The 16029-nt window shown below is 40.1% G+C and overlaps 1 protein-coding gene across 2 annotated transcripts; it reads left to right on the top strand.

The window, feature by feature from the left end:
- The first annotated feature begins 433 nt into the window (after positions 1-433).
- On the top strand, positions 434-15657 carry LOC127986259 (leukocyte cell-derived chemotaxin-2-like). Of its 2 annotated transcripts, none has more exons than XM_052588525.1 (5): positions 434-494; positions 4548-4820; positions 4909-4999; positions 15039-15184; positions 15348-15657. In XM_052588525.1, exons 1-5 carry the CDS (start codon positions 452-454, stop codon positions 15512-15514), a joined length of 720 nt encoding a protein of 239 aa, XP_052444485.1. In that variant the 5' UTR covers positions 434-451; the 3' UTR covers positions 15515-15657. The 2 variants fall into 2 exon arrangements, with proteins under 2 accessions (XP_052444485.1, XP_052444486.1); XM_052588526.1 differs by having other exon boundaries at positions 15402-15657.
- The last annotated feature ends 372 nt before the right edge of the window (positions 15658-16029 follow it).

A 16029-nucleotide genomic window follows, 5' to 3' on the forward strand; every position in this document is an offset into this window, starting at 1 on the left:
TTGTACCCTAAAATTCAATATATTGGGGCAAAAATGCTCCTGAAAGAGTTTTTGTCTCGGCAAAATCACAAGAGTGCTGTTAATTTATTAATAATTGTCAAATAATTAATTAGAGTAAAGAATCGACACATCATATAATTAATTAGATGTTACATTATAAGTTCAAATGTCTCCCTCATATTTCAGTTTCTTTTCTAAAAGTGGTTTTCTCATATGAAGCAAAAGGAGATGTGTTTACAGGCCAATATCAACACTGGCATCTTGTGATGTTTTCCTCTGCTGACACAGGGCTCGTTCTGTTCTCATCTGAGTTCTGCACTATAGGGTAAGCACTACTTTAATCCTAAACTCTGTGTTCATTTGTAAATATTCCATAGAAATGCTGATTCCATATTTTGTGGTCATATTCACTATAACTATTCCTGTTTTCTTAGACGTTTGAACTCAAAAGATGCTGCTAAAGCTATCCTTGACTTTACTTTTCCTGGCATGTTGTAAGTAGACGGACTCTTGAGGCATCTGCAGTTGAATTGTAATTTAGAAACTACAGAGTTTGGCTTACTGACAGTTTACATTCAATTTTTATTTATTTATTTAGTTTTATTTTAAAAAATATATATACTTTTCAAATGCCTTTTATATATTGAATGGAAATTATCTGATTGATACTTCATATGCAAATATTTCCTTACACTGACGACTTAAAAAAGAATCTGAAACAAAAATGCACTTTTTATTCAAATGGTCAGAGGGTGGAAAACTGGCATGCATGCATACTAAATAATGCTATATACTGCAATAATAAAACACATTTCAGACTGATATGAAAATAAATATCATGATTTTTACAGAATTCATCTGACATGCATGTACTGTATGTTCATTGTAGGATTTAACATTAAAATAAATGATAAACTAGAGGAGTTTGTGATTTTCTGTATTGATTTTGCCCACATGCTTTAGCTGAATCTTGATTGCACATTGCATTGTGTTGTGTTTCAGAATTAATGCACAATGTTTAGCCAGAATTAACCAGTGCCTTTTCCATTTTTCTGCAGATATTTGTCTTGAAGTGTAGAGCAAAGTGTTTAAATAAATGATGAAACATATTTTAACTGAAGCCAACTTTAGAGTCCTAAATGACCAAAAAGAGGACTATAATGACCCAACAGCATATATAGCAAATCACTCTGTGACGTATATGTGTTCGCACCGATTTATTCTTGTAAGTGGACATGTTTTATTGGTATCAAATTAATCCAAAGTCTGACTGAAGAAGTAATGCTGTAATTAATGAGTCTTTCCACTTACTGACTTTTTATAATTACACTCATGCTGTTGAACAAGACTAAGAATAGATGTGTGTTATGGATCATTAGACAAAAGATTATTGCGATTAGTCATTAACATTTTTCAAATCCAAACCTCTTGTAAAGAACACAAAAATATTTATGATGCATTGCAGAAATATATTCTAAGCAAGCTGATCATTGGTTAGTCAGTCATATGTTATTTCATAACTTTTTTCTTCAATGATGTATAAAAGAAGGTCATTTGAATAATGTCTGGTTGCCTTTTCTATACAATAAAAGCATGCAAGCTCCAAAACAAACAAGACACACTATTCAAATGAGATTTCAGAGTTGTTAAGGAAGAGGAGAAGGCTACAAAATGCTTAAAAAGAAAGTCTGAGGTGGCATGACTATTATGCAGATTTCCTTTAAAATGTTAGAAAAAGATTGCTCTCTCAGAGGCGCTAATACCAAAGCAAAGCTCATTTCAGTCTGAAAAACTGCCAGAACACAGTGTGGCTTTGAATGCCAAGTTTACAGACTGCCAATTCATTATTTTCACGCCCGGAGAAAAGAAATTAACGACTAATCTGCCAGAAGACAATCAAAGTTCGACTCAAATTATAGCTCTATATTTTTATATTAAGTTATGTTTACAGATTTTATCGAATCTTACAGAAATGTGATTTAAGATTTATAACCATGCGTTTACAGCAGTCACAGAAGTCACTGTTACCACGGAAACAAAAACGACAGCAAAAGAGTTCAGCAGTGATCGCCCACTTTCATGAAGCATTGCCAAAAAACTGGTTCCTACAGCAGGGGTTTTCAAACCATTCCTGAAGGATGGACAGCATTGTACATTAACCTCCAACACTGCAATATTTGCACTGATATTCACATTAATGGATTTTTTACACTTACTTTAAAAAACGTACATTGTATTGCATTTTATTTTTAACTTAAAATCAATAACTTAAAATAAGTATTTTCGTTAAACACACACACTTTTCACTATACTTCAAGACAAATATCTGTAGAAAAATTCAAAAGGCACTGGTAACTTCTGCCTAAACATTGTGCATAAATGCCGAAACACAACACAATGCAATGTGCGATCAAGATTCAGCTAAAGCATAGGTGAAAAATCAATACAGAAAATCACACAGTACATTGGGCCCTATTTGTATGAACTCTTCTAGTTTATAATTTTTTAAAATGTTAAATCTTGTGTGCTCAGCATTATTAAAGAGGCATGGACATCCACGGAGGGCTACAGCAATGAATGATCAGAGATCCACTCCATTTAAAAGAAAAACGTCCATAGGTTACATATGCAACCATGGGTGCTCGAGGGAACGAGACACTGCGTTGAAATGTTATGGGAATGCATTCAGCTAGACCACACTCTGAATCATGTGTGTAATCAGTCCATGGAGTGGCAAGAAAATACGGCGACCAGCATGCACGGTGGAGCCAGCGGCAGCTACTGGTAAGAGAAAGAAGCCCTCGCAGGGATGCTGGAAGTATGGCAATGAGACACAGCGTCTTCAGGAACCCAAGCTGGGTCGAAATGCTATGTGAATGAGAATGCCCATATTGCCTGACTTGCAAATCCTCTGTCTAGTGTGGAAGAGTACAGCTAAGGTGAGAGAACCAGCCCATGGCATTACAGATGTCGACCCCCGACTGGAAGTCCTTGGAGGCTGCCATGCCCCTAGTAGAGTGAACCTTGACCCCTAAGGTGGGTCTGCTTAGGGTCTGCTTAGTAGCAGATAGACCCCTCTTAGAAGCTGGTCTGACTTCCTCAACTGGGCAGCTCTGAGAACATGCTCGCACTAGACACATACAGTTAAGCTTTCGCTGGTCTGGGGCACTGAAAGGGAGAAGGGGCAGAAGGCCTGAGGTACGACCAGCCATGGGAAGAAGGAGGACACATTAGACACGCACCCCAGTCTGGGTTACAGGAAGGCTTTGGACATACCAGGTGCAAAGTCCAAGTAAGGAAGGGGTAACCTAGAGGGCCCCTAAGTCACCGACTGTCTTCAGGGAAGAGATGGCTAAGAGGAAACAGTCTTGTCTTTCAGAACTCAATCCTGAACCTTTTTGAGGGGCTTGAAGAGGGGTTTGCAGAGAGCCTCCAGAACCATGGCCAGGTCCCACGGAGGGATTCGAGAACGTACTGGAGGCCTCAGCTGTGAAGGAAACGTGTAACTTGAGGGTGTCTCCCCAAAGACTGACCACCAAGAGGGGCATGGTACGCAGCTATGGCCGCCATGTAGAATTGCTAGGTGGAGTGGGTTAGCCCTTCAGAGAACTGGTCCTGAAAGAACTCCAATACTGAACTAACTGGGAAGTTAATTGGGTTGAGCTGGCAGTTGCCGCACCAAGAAGTGAACAGGTTCCACTTCAATGCATAGCGTTTCCTTATTGAGAGATCTCTGGATTAGAGGATGGTCTCAACCTCATTTGAGAGACTGCATGGCTTTTAGTGGCACTGGCTTACTGTTTTTTAGTGATGAAGAGACAGAAGACAGAAGCCGCCGGATTAAATCAGAAGTGTGTAGGGATATACTGTCTGCCCAGGTTCAGTCAAAGGCAAAGCAAAACTGATCGGGTGGCGCTTTATAGTACAAATGGACGATGGCTAAAGCAACCCAGGAGTTTTTGAAGGTAAAAAAGTGGAAAATGGCCAAATCATTCACCTGATTTCAACCCAAATGAGCATGCATTTTACTCGCTGAAGACAAAATAAATGCAGAAAGACCCATAAACGCATAATAACTGATGTCAACTGCAATAAAGGCCTAGCAAAGCATCACAAGAGAGGAAACCCAGTCTATTGTGATGTCCATCAGTTCCAGACTTAAGGCAGTTGTTGCCTGCAAAGGATTCCAAACAGAATATAAAAAACTTCATTTATGATTATATGTATTTGTCCAATTACTTTTTAACTCCTTAAAATGTTTGGACTGTGTATAAAAAAATATTTGTCATTCCTTAGCATGTTATATTTTTATTCAACCCCCTGGATTATAACTTAAAGTCTGCACTACAATTTAATATTGATTGTTTCATTTTAATTTTATTCTGGTGGCATACAGAGCCAAAATTATTATTAATAATATAATATCCAATATAACAGTCACAATACAATATCCAAATATATATGGACCTATCTGTATATTATTTTACCGTATAACACAGTTTTATTTTAAATACTTATAAAGAATGTATCCTTTATGCTTCTCGCAGTGTTTCCCGTGGGTATTTGCTTTGAAAATGACAAGAAAACAACAAAAAGAAAAGTTCAGGAGGAGGAAATGAAAATCGCCCAGCCTGATGAGAGACTTACCGCGATTGCAAAAGGTAGAGAGATTGTAATCTGGTCAAGGGAAGCCAAGCCAAGAAACGACATGGGCTGCACCAGCATTGGAGGTATCTGTCAAAGTAATATCTACATCTGTCAGGGCCGATACCTGAAGGATAAATGTCGGGGAGAGAAGTCACGCCAGTGTTGTACGCCAGGTCTGATTTAGCACTTTCTGACTAGATGCAATGTTCACTGGTTCCTATTAACTAAATCAGACAGACTAACTCCTGTTGCCTTTTTCAGCTGCAGCGTGGAGTGCTCTGTGTGCTGGAAGTCATCATAACAGAGTGAGAGCTTGTGACAGCTTTGGCTGTGGTGGCTTTAATTCCAGGAGGTATTTCAGAAACAGCTTTTTTTCCTGATACATCATCCATTACATCTACAAAAAAAATAAATGAATAAATAAAAAACTAAAATACCATGAATTACAAAGCATATCTTGGGTGACTTTGAACTTATTTCATTACATAGCAATCGTTTAAGTAATGAGGTAAGAGAAGTTGGAAGTGGGATATTTAAAAAATTAATCACAACTAAAGGTTGTTAGTACATGCCATGGATATTCATAACACAAACTTAAGTGCATTGTTGCTTTTATAAAACAATTGGTAGCACTTTATTTTACAGTCCTGTTCCTCATGTACATACTATGTACTTATTATAGTAATTACAATAACTATGTAATAACTAGGTACTAACCCTGAACCTACCCCTAAACCTAACCCTACCCCATGTAGTTACCTTGTGTTACCAGAACTTTCTTAAATAAATACACTGTAAGTACAATATAAGTACATGTTAGTACACGTACTGTAAAATAAAGTGCAACCAAACAATCTCTACTTATTTGAAAATATATAATTATAGAGTTTTGGTCCTGTAAACATTTAGGTAACACTTTATTTTAAGGTGTCCTTATTACACGTTACATGTACTTACTATTATAATAACAATTAATTATGCTTATTTGCATGCAAGTAACCCTAAGCCAAACCCTAATCTTAACACAAACCATAAAGTAAGTACATGTAGTTAATTAATTCCACTTTCTACGACCACATTACTAAAACTGTCCGGTCTCGCAGATTTGCTTTATTCAACACAAAGAAGACCAGGCCCTCTCTTTGTTCAAGCTCTGGTTTTGTCCAGGCTCGACTATTGAAATGCTCTCTTGGCAGGTCTTCCAACCAGTTCTATCAAAACTTTACAATTAATCCAGAATGTGGCAGCAAGGTTAATTTTTATGAGACAAACATAATGCACATCACACTTGCTTATTAATTTGCACTCAAGGTATTAATGTTTTCTTACAAAACTACCACTGGCTCCTCACCACTTTACCTAAATTCATAACTTCAGACTTATGTGCCACTTGAAGCTTGTGTTCTGCAAGTGCACATCACTTTGTTCATCCCAAAGAGGCACAAAATATCTTTGACGGACTTAATAAATGTGCCCCTCCAGGTGGAATGACCTTTACACTAGCTCCTCTAATCTTTTGTATTCTATTGGTTTTCCTTTTGTCTATTATACAATAAAGAAAATATCTGTAATGTGAAGTTAGACTCAATACACAGATGGTTAGAATAGTTGACCAAAGGGTTGGTGAGTATTGCAGACTTAGAATCTTTAACAAACTTGAGGATACTGACAGTTATTTTCTGGATTACCAAAAGTGGACCAGTTGGATGGAGACGGTAAGGATCAGGATGTTTCCAGGAGCTGGTGCACCAGAGCTGGATACTAGTAAGTAGATGGAGGACACACACACAGGAACCAAAGGAAATCAAGGAGTTATGGATCAACAGGTGAGTAATATTGCATAGGTCTGAGTCCTTTTCCACTTGGGAGACCAGACAATGCGGCTGTGTGAACTGTGTGTCTTTATAGTGCTGTGTGGGTCATTGATGAATGACAGTCAGGTGTGCGTGATTAGAATTTGGGTGATTGTGAACCCTGATAGGTGACAGAGCCTGACGTGTCCGTGACATAACCACCCTCTCCACAGCCCACTCCTGAGGGCCGAAGATACCAACTTTGTGGTGAGCAACCCCTACTGCATGGAGCTGGGTCATAAGGATGGACTGCATGGGATTCTGTCAACAGATTGGGGTTGAGGATATCATCCCTTGGAACCCATTATTTTTCCTCAGGGCTGTACCCGTTCCCAGTCTACAAGGTACTCCAATCTGCCACCCTGACATTGGGAACTTAGAATCTTCCTTACAGAATAAGTTGTTCCGTCTTTCAGCACCAACGGTAGAGGGGGTTCTTCTGTAGTGCCAGGCTCTGTGAAAACAGGGAGAACAGGTGGGTGATAAGGTTTAAGCAGAGGAACATGGAATGTGGGATATATCCTGTATTGTGATGGAAGCTTGAGTTCATACATGACGGGACTGATTTGCTGAATGATGGGGAAGGGACCAACATACCTGGGACTTAGCTTCTTACAGGGGAAGCACAACCGGATGTCCCACATAGAGACCAAGCTGCAACCTCCTGCTCACTCTCATGAAGTGAGAATGAACGTCAGTTTCACTCGTTCATTCTGGTCAGTGTTTACATCCCTCCGCAAGCGCACGTGAGCTCAGCTTTACAGAAACTCGCTGAGCAGATCATAGAGACAGAACAGCAACACCCGGACTCCATTTTAATCATTCTTGGGGACTTTAATAAAGCCAATCTTTATTAAAAAGATTGAACTGCCAATCTCCCGTGAACTGCCAAAATACAGACAGCACATCACATGTCCCACAAGAGACAGTAATATATTGGAACACTGTTACACAACAATAAAGGATGCATTTCACTCTGTTCCACGAGCAGCTTTGGGTCGTTCTGATCACCTTCTGGTTCATCTTATACCGATCTACAGGCAGAAACTAAAATCAGCTAAACCTTTATTAAGGACTGTAAAAAGATGGACTAATGAAGCAGAGCAGGATTTACAAGCTTGTTTTGACCTCACAGATTGGAGTGTTTTTGAAGCTGCTGCCACCGATCTGGATAAACTCACAGAGACCGTATCATCATATATCAGTTTCTGTGAGGATATGTGTATTCCTACAAAGACTCAACTAAATTACAACAATGACAAACCGTGGTTCATTGCAAAACTCAGACAGCTCCGTCAGGCCAAAGAAGATGCTTACGTGAAGGGGGAAAATGACTTGTATAAACAGGCTAAATACACACTGGAAAAGGAGATCAAAGTGGCAAAGAGGAATTATTCTGAAAAAATAAAGACTCAGTTCACTTCCAACGACTCCGCATCAGTGTGGAAAAGTCTGAAAGAGATTACCAACTACAAGACACCACCCCCCAGCACTGTGGAGAATCAACGACTGGCAGACGATCTGAACGAGTTTTACTGCAGGTTTGAAAGAACACCAATCACCTGCCCTGAACGCCTCCCCACACAACCATTCACACCCTTCACAACTCCTGCAACCAGCCCTGAATGCCTCTCCAAACTACCGTTCACACCACTCACAACTCCTGCAACCCATCCTGAACTCCTCTCCAATCAAGCGCTCTCACCATCCACACGCAAGGATGCTGTGCGCCAGGTCTTCCGGAAGCAGAAAAGGAAAAAAGCAGCAGGCCCAGATTGTGTTACAACAGCCTGTCTGAAATCCTGTGCTGACCAGCTGGCCCCCATCTTCACCCAGATCTTCAACAGATCACTGGAGCTGTATGAAGTCCCTTCATGCTTCAAATGCTCCACCATCATCCCCATCCCTAAGAAACCCAAAATTACAGGACTAAATAACTACAGGCCTGTGGCTCTAACGTCTGTAGTCATGAAGTCATTTGAAAAACTGGTGCTGGGCCACCTGAAGAACATCACTGGGCCCTTGCTGGATCCTCTTCAGTTTGCCTACAAAGCAAACAGGTCTGTGGACGATGCAGTAAACATCGGACTGCATTATGTTCTGCAACACCTAGACAGACCGGGGACTTATGTGAGGATCCTGTTTGTGGACTTCTGCTCGGCCTTTAACCCGATCATCCCAAACCTCCTGCTGCCCAAACTAACTCAGCTCTCCGTGCCCACCTCCATCTGTCAGTGGATCAACAGCTTCCTGACAGAAAGGCAGCAGCTAGTGAGGCTGAGAAAATACACATCCAGCACCCGTACAATCAGCACCGGAGCTCCCCAGGGCTGTGTTCTCTCCCCACTGCTCTTCTCCCTGTACACTAATGATTGCACATCTAAGGACCCCTCTGTCAAACTCCTGAAGTTTGCAGATGACATCACACTTATCGGCCTCATTCAGGATGGTGACGAATCTGCTTACAGAGAGGAGGTTAAACAGCTGGTTGTCTGGTGCACTCTCAACAATCTGGAGCTTAACATGCTCAAAACAGTGGAGATGATCGTGGACTTCAGGAGAAACCCCCCTGCACTCCCCCCACTCACCATCATGAACAGCACTGTGACTGCAGTGGAGTCATTCAGGTTCCTGGGCACCACTATCTCTCAGGACCTGAAGTGGGACATTCACATTGACTCCATCGTGAAAAATGCCCAGCAGAGGTTGTACTTGCTTCGCCAGCTGGGGAAGTTTAACCTGCCACAGGAGCTGCTGAAACAGTTCTACTCCACCATCATTGAATCCATACTCTGCACTTCAGTAAATGTCTGGTTCAGCTCAGCTTCTAAATCTGATGTCAGAAGACTACAGAGGGTAGTCTGGACTGCTGAGCGAATCATCGGTACAACCCTCCCTTCTATTCAAGAATTGTACTTATCCAGAGTGAGCAAAAGGGCTGTTAAAATCACTCTGGACCCCTCACATCCAGCACACTCCCTCTTTGAACTGTTGCCATCTGGTCGACGCTACAGAGCACTGAGCACCAGAACGACCAGACACAGGAACAGTTTCTTCCCTCAGGCAATCCATCTTATGAACAGCTGATAATAACTGTGGAACACACTACACTATTTATATTTATATACACATACACTTATTGATATAACACACATACTTAGCGTATACTTAAATTTTTTGCACATAATATACATGTACATACATAAATGCTCATTGTAATATACCTGCTATACATTGTCAATTTGTATATTGTCATTCCTTACCCACCTATTTGTATTTTTTTGTATTTTTTATTCCTTATTGGGGGTTTTTTCTGTCGCTGTTATGTTGCACTGCGGAAATTCTGTCATGAAAACAAATTCCTCATATGTGTGAACATACCTGGCAATAAAGCTCATTCTGATTCTGATTCTGAAGCCCACATGGAAGTGACTTAAACTGCAATTCTTCGACTGACTGCTAGAAGCTAGCTGCAAAAGGGAGACAATCCCATAAACACCCCATGTTAAAATAGCCAACTTTACAGCAGAGAGAAAAATAATAATAAACACACGTTTACAGCCTGGTTAAAAAAAAGAGTGTTCTATATAGCTAATTTTGCCCTTCATGACAACTGTGAGGCGGTGAGTTTTTTTATAACTCATCTGCTTAAATTATATTATGCCTTAAGGTTCTGCATTATTAAGGTTAAGCCACTTGAATAACAGGTGGATTGATGCTGCTGTCACCGCTGTCTTTCTGCCTATTTTTGGCTTCAAAAATGCTCTTCGGAAACATATGGTGACATCAAGGACAGTACGTCCATGTTTTCATACAGTATATTGTAGAGAGCCATACCTCTTGTCCTGGCTTGATGGTGGGAGCAAGGACTCTCAGGACATGGCGTCTTACTACCTGCTGTAGATGTTGAATCCCAGACTCTCACTCTCCTGGAACCAATGGGTGGTGGAGGGAACCTCTGAGGGTTCCCCCGACCAAGGGAACGGAGGTGGCTAATAGCCGAGTGAGATTTGTGGAGGGTTGCAGGAGGGAGTTCTGTTAGTACTTGGCCCAGGTAAGGAACCAGTTCCAGGAGTTCTGGTGACCATGGCAGAAGGTATCGGCCAAACTCCTGGAACTTTCGTTCCATTTGTCTATTACTCTGTGGGTGATATCCTAAAGAAAGGTTGATGGTCACACCTATGAGTGAAAATAAAACTCCATACATGAGATAAACTGTGGACCTCTATCAGATACAATCTCTTCTGTAATGCCAAAATTACGGAAGACATGATTAAACAGTACCTCTGCAGATTCCATGGATGTTGAAAGTCTCAGAGGAATTAGACAGCAGGCCTTTGAAAATATGTCAACAGTAACAAGGATGCAAGAGTTACCATCAGATACAGGGAGGTCCGTGACGAAATCGGTGGGAGATGGATGGACCCTAGGTGGATACCCTTGCTGCTGTGACAAGACAGCTCCTACTCCTGATGTGGCAGCGTCAACTGCAATGATGCATGGTCTTTTTGGGATGCACCAGGAGTGGAGCCATCGTGAAAGCTTCTTGGAGTTGTTTCATGGCTATGGTGGCTTTGGAATTCCAGGACAGAGGCTTGGGCTTGCCTTTCAATAGAGATTTGTTAATGGAGCAGTGATAGAAATGTAGTTCAGGATGAGTCAACAATAGAAGTTGGAAAAACTTAGGAATTCTTTAATGGTGGCTGGAATGGGCCAACTTGGTGAAGATTTTGGCTTCCTGAAGCTATTCCAGGGCAGATAGGACGAAAGGAAGTGGATATTTGTACTTGACAGTGATCTTATTGAGTGACCGGTAATCAATACAAGGTCTTAAAGGGACACTAAGTAGGAATTACTCCCATCTAGTGGTGAAATTGTATTTTGCATTCAAACTAATTTTGCTCTCCAGCGCTTCGTTTTTTCAAATGCGCGTTGCATCTACGGTAGGCGATATGTACCAAAAAAGCTTTGACGGGATGTCTTCTAATAGCACTTCGTCGAGTTTTCCTTCAGGTGAACAGGTGTGTTATTTCAAACAAACTGCAACATGACAACTAACAAACGAATGTTACAGTATGAATTACTGACTGTGGAAAACATGAAATATTGTAATTAGTAGTTAGTAATGTCTTCTTTATTCGTTATATTTTCTGAATAATGTGCATTGTTAGATATAAAAAAAATATTGTAATATAGATTATAACACTGACTTACCTGTCGAGAAGAAAACTGGCCACTTCAGCGTCTCTTTTGAAATCTTTATCAAGCATTAGCTCTTTCTACCTAGAAAAAGCTTCCCCGTCATTAACTCTTGTTTTCTGTAATCTACGGTCACGTTTCCTTTTACGATCTATTTTTGACTGTTTTGGCGACGATGTTTTCTTCTCCTGTGGCGCGCATATGTATGGTCCATAATAGACTTTTAAACTTGCCTGTGCAGTTTCAAGCGCCTCTCACTGCTCTGCACCTGCGTTTCTGGTTCTGACCGAAAACGCGTTGTGGAAACGCGTTGGCTTAGTACTTTTTGTCCTTCTCTGCTATTATAGTTTTGCAAGATGGCGGAACTACATGGAAGCCTCCGTCGACCTACCCGTCCCATGTATATAAAGATAATAAATTCTTCATTTACGAGGATTAGTTTAAACATTGGCATAGGTATTTGTACACCATTGAGGGCATATTTATGAATAAAAATATTGATTTTAGATAATAAAATACCTAAAAAGTTACTTATTGTCCCTTTAACCTTCCGTCCTTCTTAGCCACAAAGAAAAAACTGGAAGCAGCAAGGGACGTGGATGATCAGATGTATCCTTATTGTAGAGCCTCAGAAAATGTACTCCTCCATGGCCTTCTGTTCAGGGATGGAAAGGGAGTAGATTTTACACTCATTGTATCACACTCACCACAGGTCATGGAGGACGAATGGGACATGCCCTTATTACATCTCCATCTTTGCCACAATATAAGCATTATCCCTGGGTCAGCCAGTGTCAACGTTCATTAGACAAGAGATGGGCAATGTCGATCTGCATGGGTTCGGGGTGTGGTTCTTGAGGACTGTAATATTCTGGCTAGAGTTGGCTGGTTTCTGGCACAAATGTTGCTCCTTACAGCCCTGAATCTGATTGGCAACACGGATGGAGAGTTTAAGGAAAAAATTTTGTCCCATAGTGTTGAGTACTATGAATGACTCCACCCATTGTAAGGCTCGACCAGTTTAACAGGGTTAGAACATATGCAATTTTAGCTCTTTCTATGGGGAAGCGATGTGGATGCATCTCTAGTACAAGCCAATACTGCATGAGAAAGCCATTGCATTCTTCTGTCGAGCCAGAGTAGGGCGCCAAATTGACCATGGGACTGGCTTGGTAGATCAGGGACGAAGAATAAAATCTGGGTGCAGGTCTGATGCCATGTGCCAGGTGCTGATGCTGTGGTTGTTTGACTGAAAACCCTTCTCATAGCATCCACCAGCTCCTGGAATGGATCAGAGTCTATCTGATTCATGATGGCTGGTCTGGCCTTCTGTAACGGGAAGTCAGACTCGATACACAGGTGGTTAGAATCAAACAGACAGGTTTATTATTATGGATGGAGATGACCAAAGGACTGTTGAGTATTGCAGACTTAGAATCTTTAACGGACTTGAGGATACTGACAGTTATTTTCTGGATAACCAGGGCGGACTGAGACAGTGAGAATAGGGGTGTTTCCTGGAGCTGGTGTAACAGAACTGGATCCTAGTAAGTAGACAGAGGACACACACACAGGAGGAACACACAAGGGAACCACAGGAGATAAAGGAGTCATGGATCAACAGGTAAGTAATATCGCATAGGTTTGAGTTCTTTTCCACTTGGGAGACCAGACAATGTGGCTGTGTGACTTTATAGTGCTGTGTGGGTCATTAATGAATGACAGTCAGGTGTGCGTGATTAGAATACGTGTACTGCATAAAGCTTACTGAGAATTATAACATTTATATAATGTTATAACATTTGCATACCATTGTTTTTTGTGGATTTTGATTGCTTACATTATCTTGCTTTGTAAGTCACTTTGGATAAAAGCGCCTGCTAAGTGACTAAATGACTAAATAATAAATACTTGGCAGTGCTTCCTCCACCTCCACCAGCTTTACCTGTATAGATCTGCTATGGGGTGATCATGTATGCTATGGGGGTTATTCATACAGTGACCTCCATAAGTACTGGAATAGTAAATACAAAATTGTTATGTTTTCTCTGGAGTCTGTAAATATGATTAAAACATGAATATGAGGCAAAACTACAAAATGTCACATTTTATTATTGGGTGATTCAACACAAATATGTTTTACCAGCTAAGAAGATCAGTACTTTTGGAGTTTCATATCCATACCTGAAGTGAGCATAAGTATTGCCTCACAGGTCTTTCCAAGTGTTCAGCTGTTTCCTGTTGCAATTTTTCTTCAGATATTAAAAGCAGGGAATGTGTCTTATCAGATATATCCATTGCCTCTGCATTCTCAGTCTTGCATTCTATGATGGCACATACAAACCAGGATGAAGACGAGGAAGCTGACTCTGAAAAAAAGCAAGCAATTTTGATGCTAAAAGAAAAGAGGAAGTCAATTAGGAATATAGGAAAAACAAAGCGCAAGGAGAAATGAAGAGTTTGGAAACTACCGGCGACATCAGCAACCAACGACGACCTGTCTGTAAAATTATCAACAACCTCCAGAAAGCTGGCGTGATGCTCTTTCAATCTACAGTCGGCAGGAGAAATCGACACAGAATTACAGAAGCTACACAGCTTGGTGGAGGTGGTGTCATGGCATGGGAGTTCAGTCAAGGACTTTATCAGGGCAAAGAAATGTAAATTCTTAGATTGCCCAAATCAATCTCCAGAATTAAATCTGATTGAACATTTATTTCACCAACAACAGTTGGATCTGCAACTAAATACTAGCTTTTAATATTTTACATCTGCCTTAAATTCAACTGTTCCTATACTTATGCTAACATCAAATAGTGGGATGAACTCTAATAGTGCTGTCCTTTCTATTTGGTAAAACATGTAGACCTAATAATAAAATGTGACATTCTGTAGATTTGTCACATATTCACATTTTAATCATATTTGCAAACTTTTGGTAACCAATATTTTTCAAAACATCTTTTGTGTTCCAAAAAATAAAGAAGATCATACATAAATGATGAAGGAATTTGTGATTTTTGGATGAAATATCCCATTTAGAGTTAACAGCACACTGAAGTGGTAGCTATATTCACAATCTCTTAACACAGTCTCTTACTTTAGATCTAATTGCTCAAAAGAGATTTTTGTTTTACAGCAATTATGTATAAAGTCAAAGTGCAGAGAAAACTATAAGTAACCATTCATAATTTAATTTCCATGAAAAGTGTAAACACTGCGCTCCTGTGAAGCTATCAAAACATTTCTCTGTTTGTTCAAGCATTTTCCCGAACAGTAACTTTCTCTTGCTTCACTTTTGCTTTTTGAGACGCGTTTTTTTTTATCTTGTGTCCTCAGTGATGACAGGATCCACAAGGGAATCCACATTGTGTGCGGTGATTATGGCATCATCAATGCTCCTTTTTCGGGGAACCTGGGCGGTCCTGTTGGGAGAGCAGTGGGAGACTCCGTTCAGTATGATGGTGTCAAACTCTATAGCAAAGGTATATGATACTGTCCTTGTCAATAAAATAACTATGCATCAAGGAACATATTTCATTGCATTACATATTTAATGACTTGGCACCTGCATTTTAGAATAGTATTAAACTAGACAGAAAAACTTCTTTGTCTTTGAGCAATAGTTATTTATTTATCTTTCCTCAGTGCACTGTGTGAAGATCTTCAACATCCGTCCGTATGTTTACTTTGGCTCTGTAGTTCAGGGAGAGGCCATGGGTTACCTGTTACCCCTACAGGAGCGTTTCTCTGGCATCACCTCACACCTGGAGCTTCAGATGTGTGATGGCTCTGATCCCTCGCCCTTCATATGAGACCTGTTTAAATCAGTGCATTCAATCAGTTAAACCAATTCTTAATGCTTTCATTAGGACTTATAGTGCATGGCATTAAAACATCATTTAAATTACATTACAAACTGACTGTTTTTACAAGCAATAAAATATTCTATACCATGTGTAATACTTTCATGAAGGATTTATTTCATGAAAATAAAGTACCACAAGATGGCAGCATGAATTTACAGAGCATTTGGGAAATAAATATAAAGTATTATTATTATTATTATTATTATTATTATTATTATTATTATTATTATTTAATCTTCAGATTTACTCTACACCTTCTCATGTTTTCGTATTTGAATGATGTGAAAGTAGACATCTCAGACTATGAACTGCAAACAGACTTGAATTTATATTATTGATAGTAGTTTAAATGAGAAGACATCAAGATATCTTTGTTTTGGCATCCATGTTTGCTATTGCATCTCACTTTTTATTTTCCAAATAGACAGACTGGCAACATGACAGCATCCCACCACATGACA

Source organism: Carassius gibelio, chromosome B21 (genome assembly GCF_023724105.1).
Source record: "Carassius gibelio isolate Cgi1373 ecotype wild population from Czech Republic chromosome B21, carGib1.2-hapl.c, whole genome shotgun sequence".
NCBI lineage: Eukaryota > Metazoa > Chordata > Actinopteri > Cypriniformes > Cyprinidae > Carassius > Carassius gibelio.

Coding starts and splice junctions, on each gene's coding strand:
- LOC127986259 (XM_052588525.1), top strand. CDS start 452: ATGCTGCTAAAGCTATCCTTGACTTTACTTTTCCTGGCATGTT. Junction 495..4,547: donor TTTACTTTTCCTGGCATGTT/GTAAGTAGACGG, acceptor TGCTTCTCGCAG/TGTTTCCCGTGGGTATTTGC. Junction 5,000..15,038: donor GGTGGCTTTAATTCCAGGAG/GTATTTCAGAAA, acceptor TTGTGTCCTCAG/TGATGACAGGATCCACAAGG.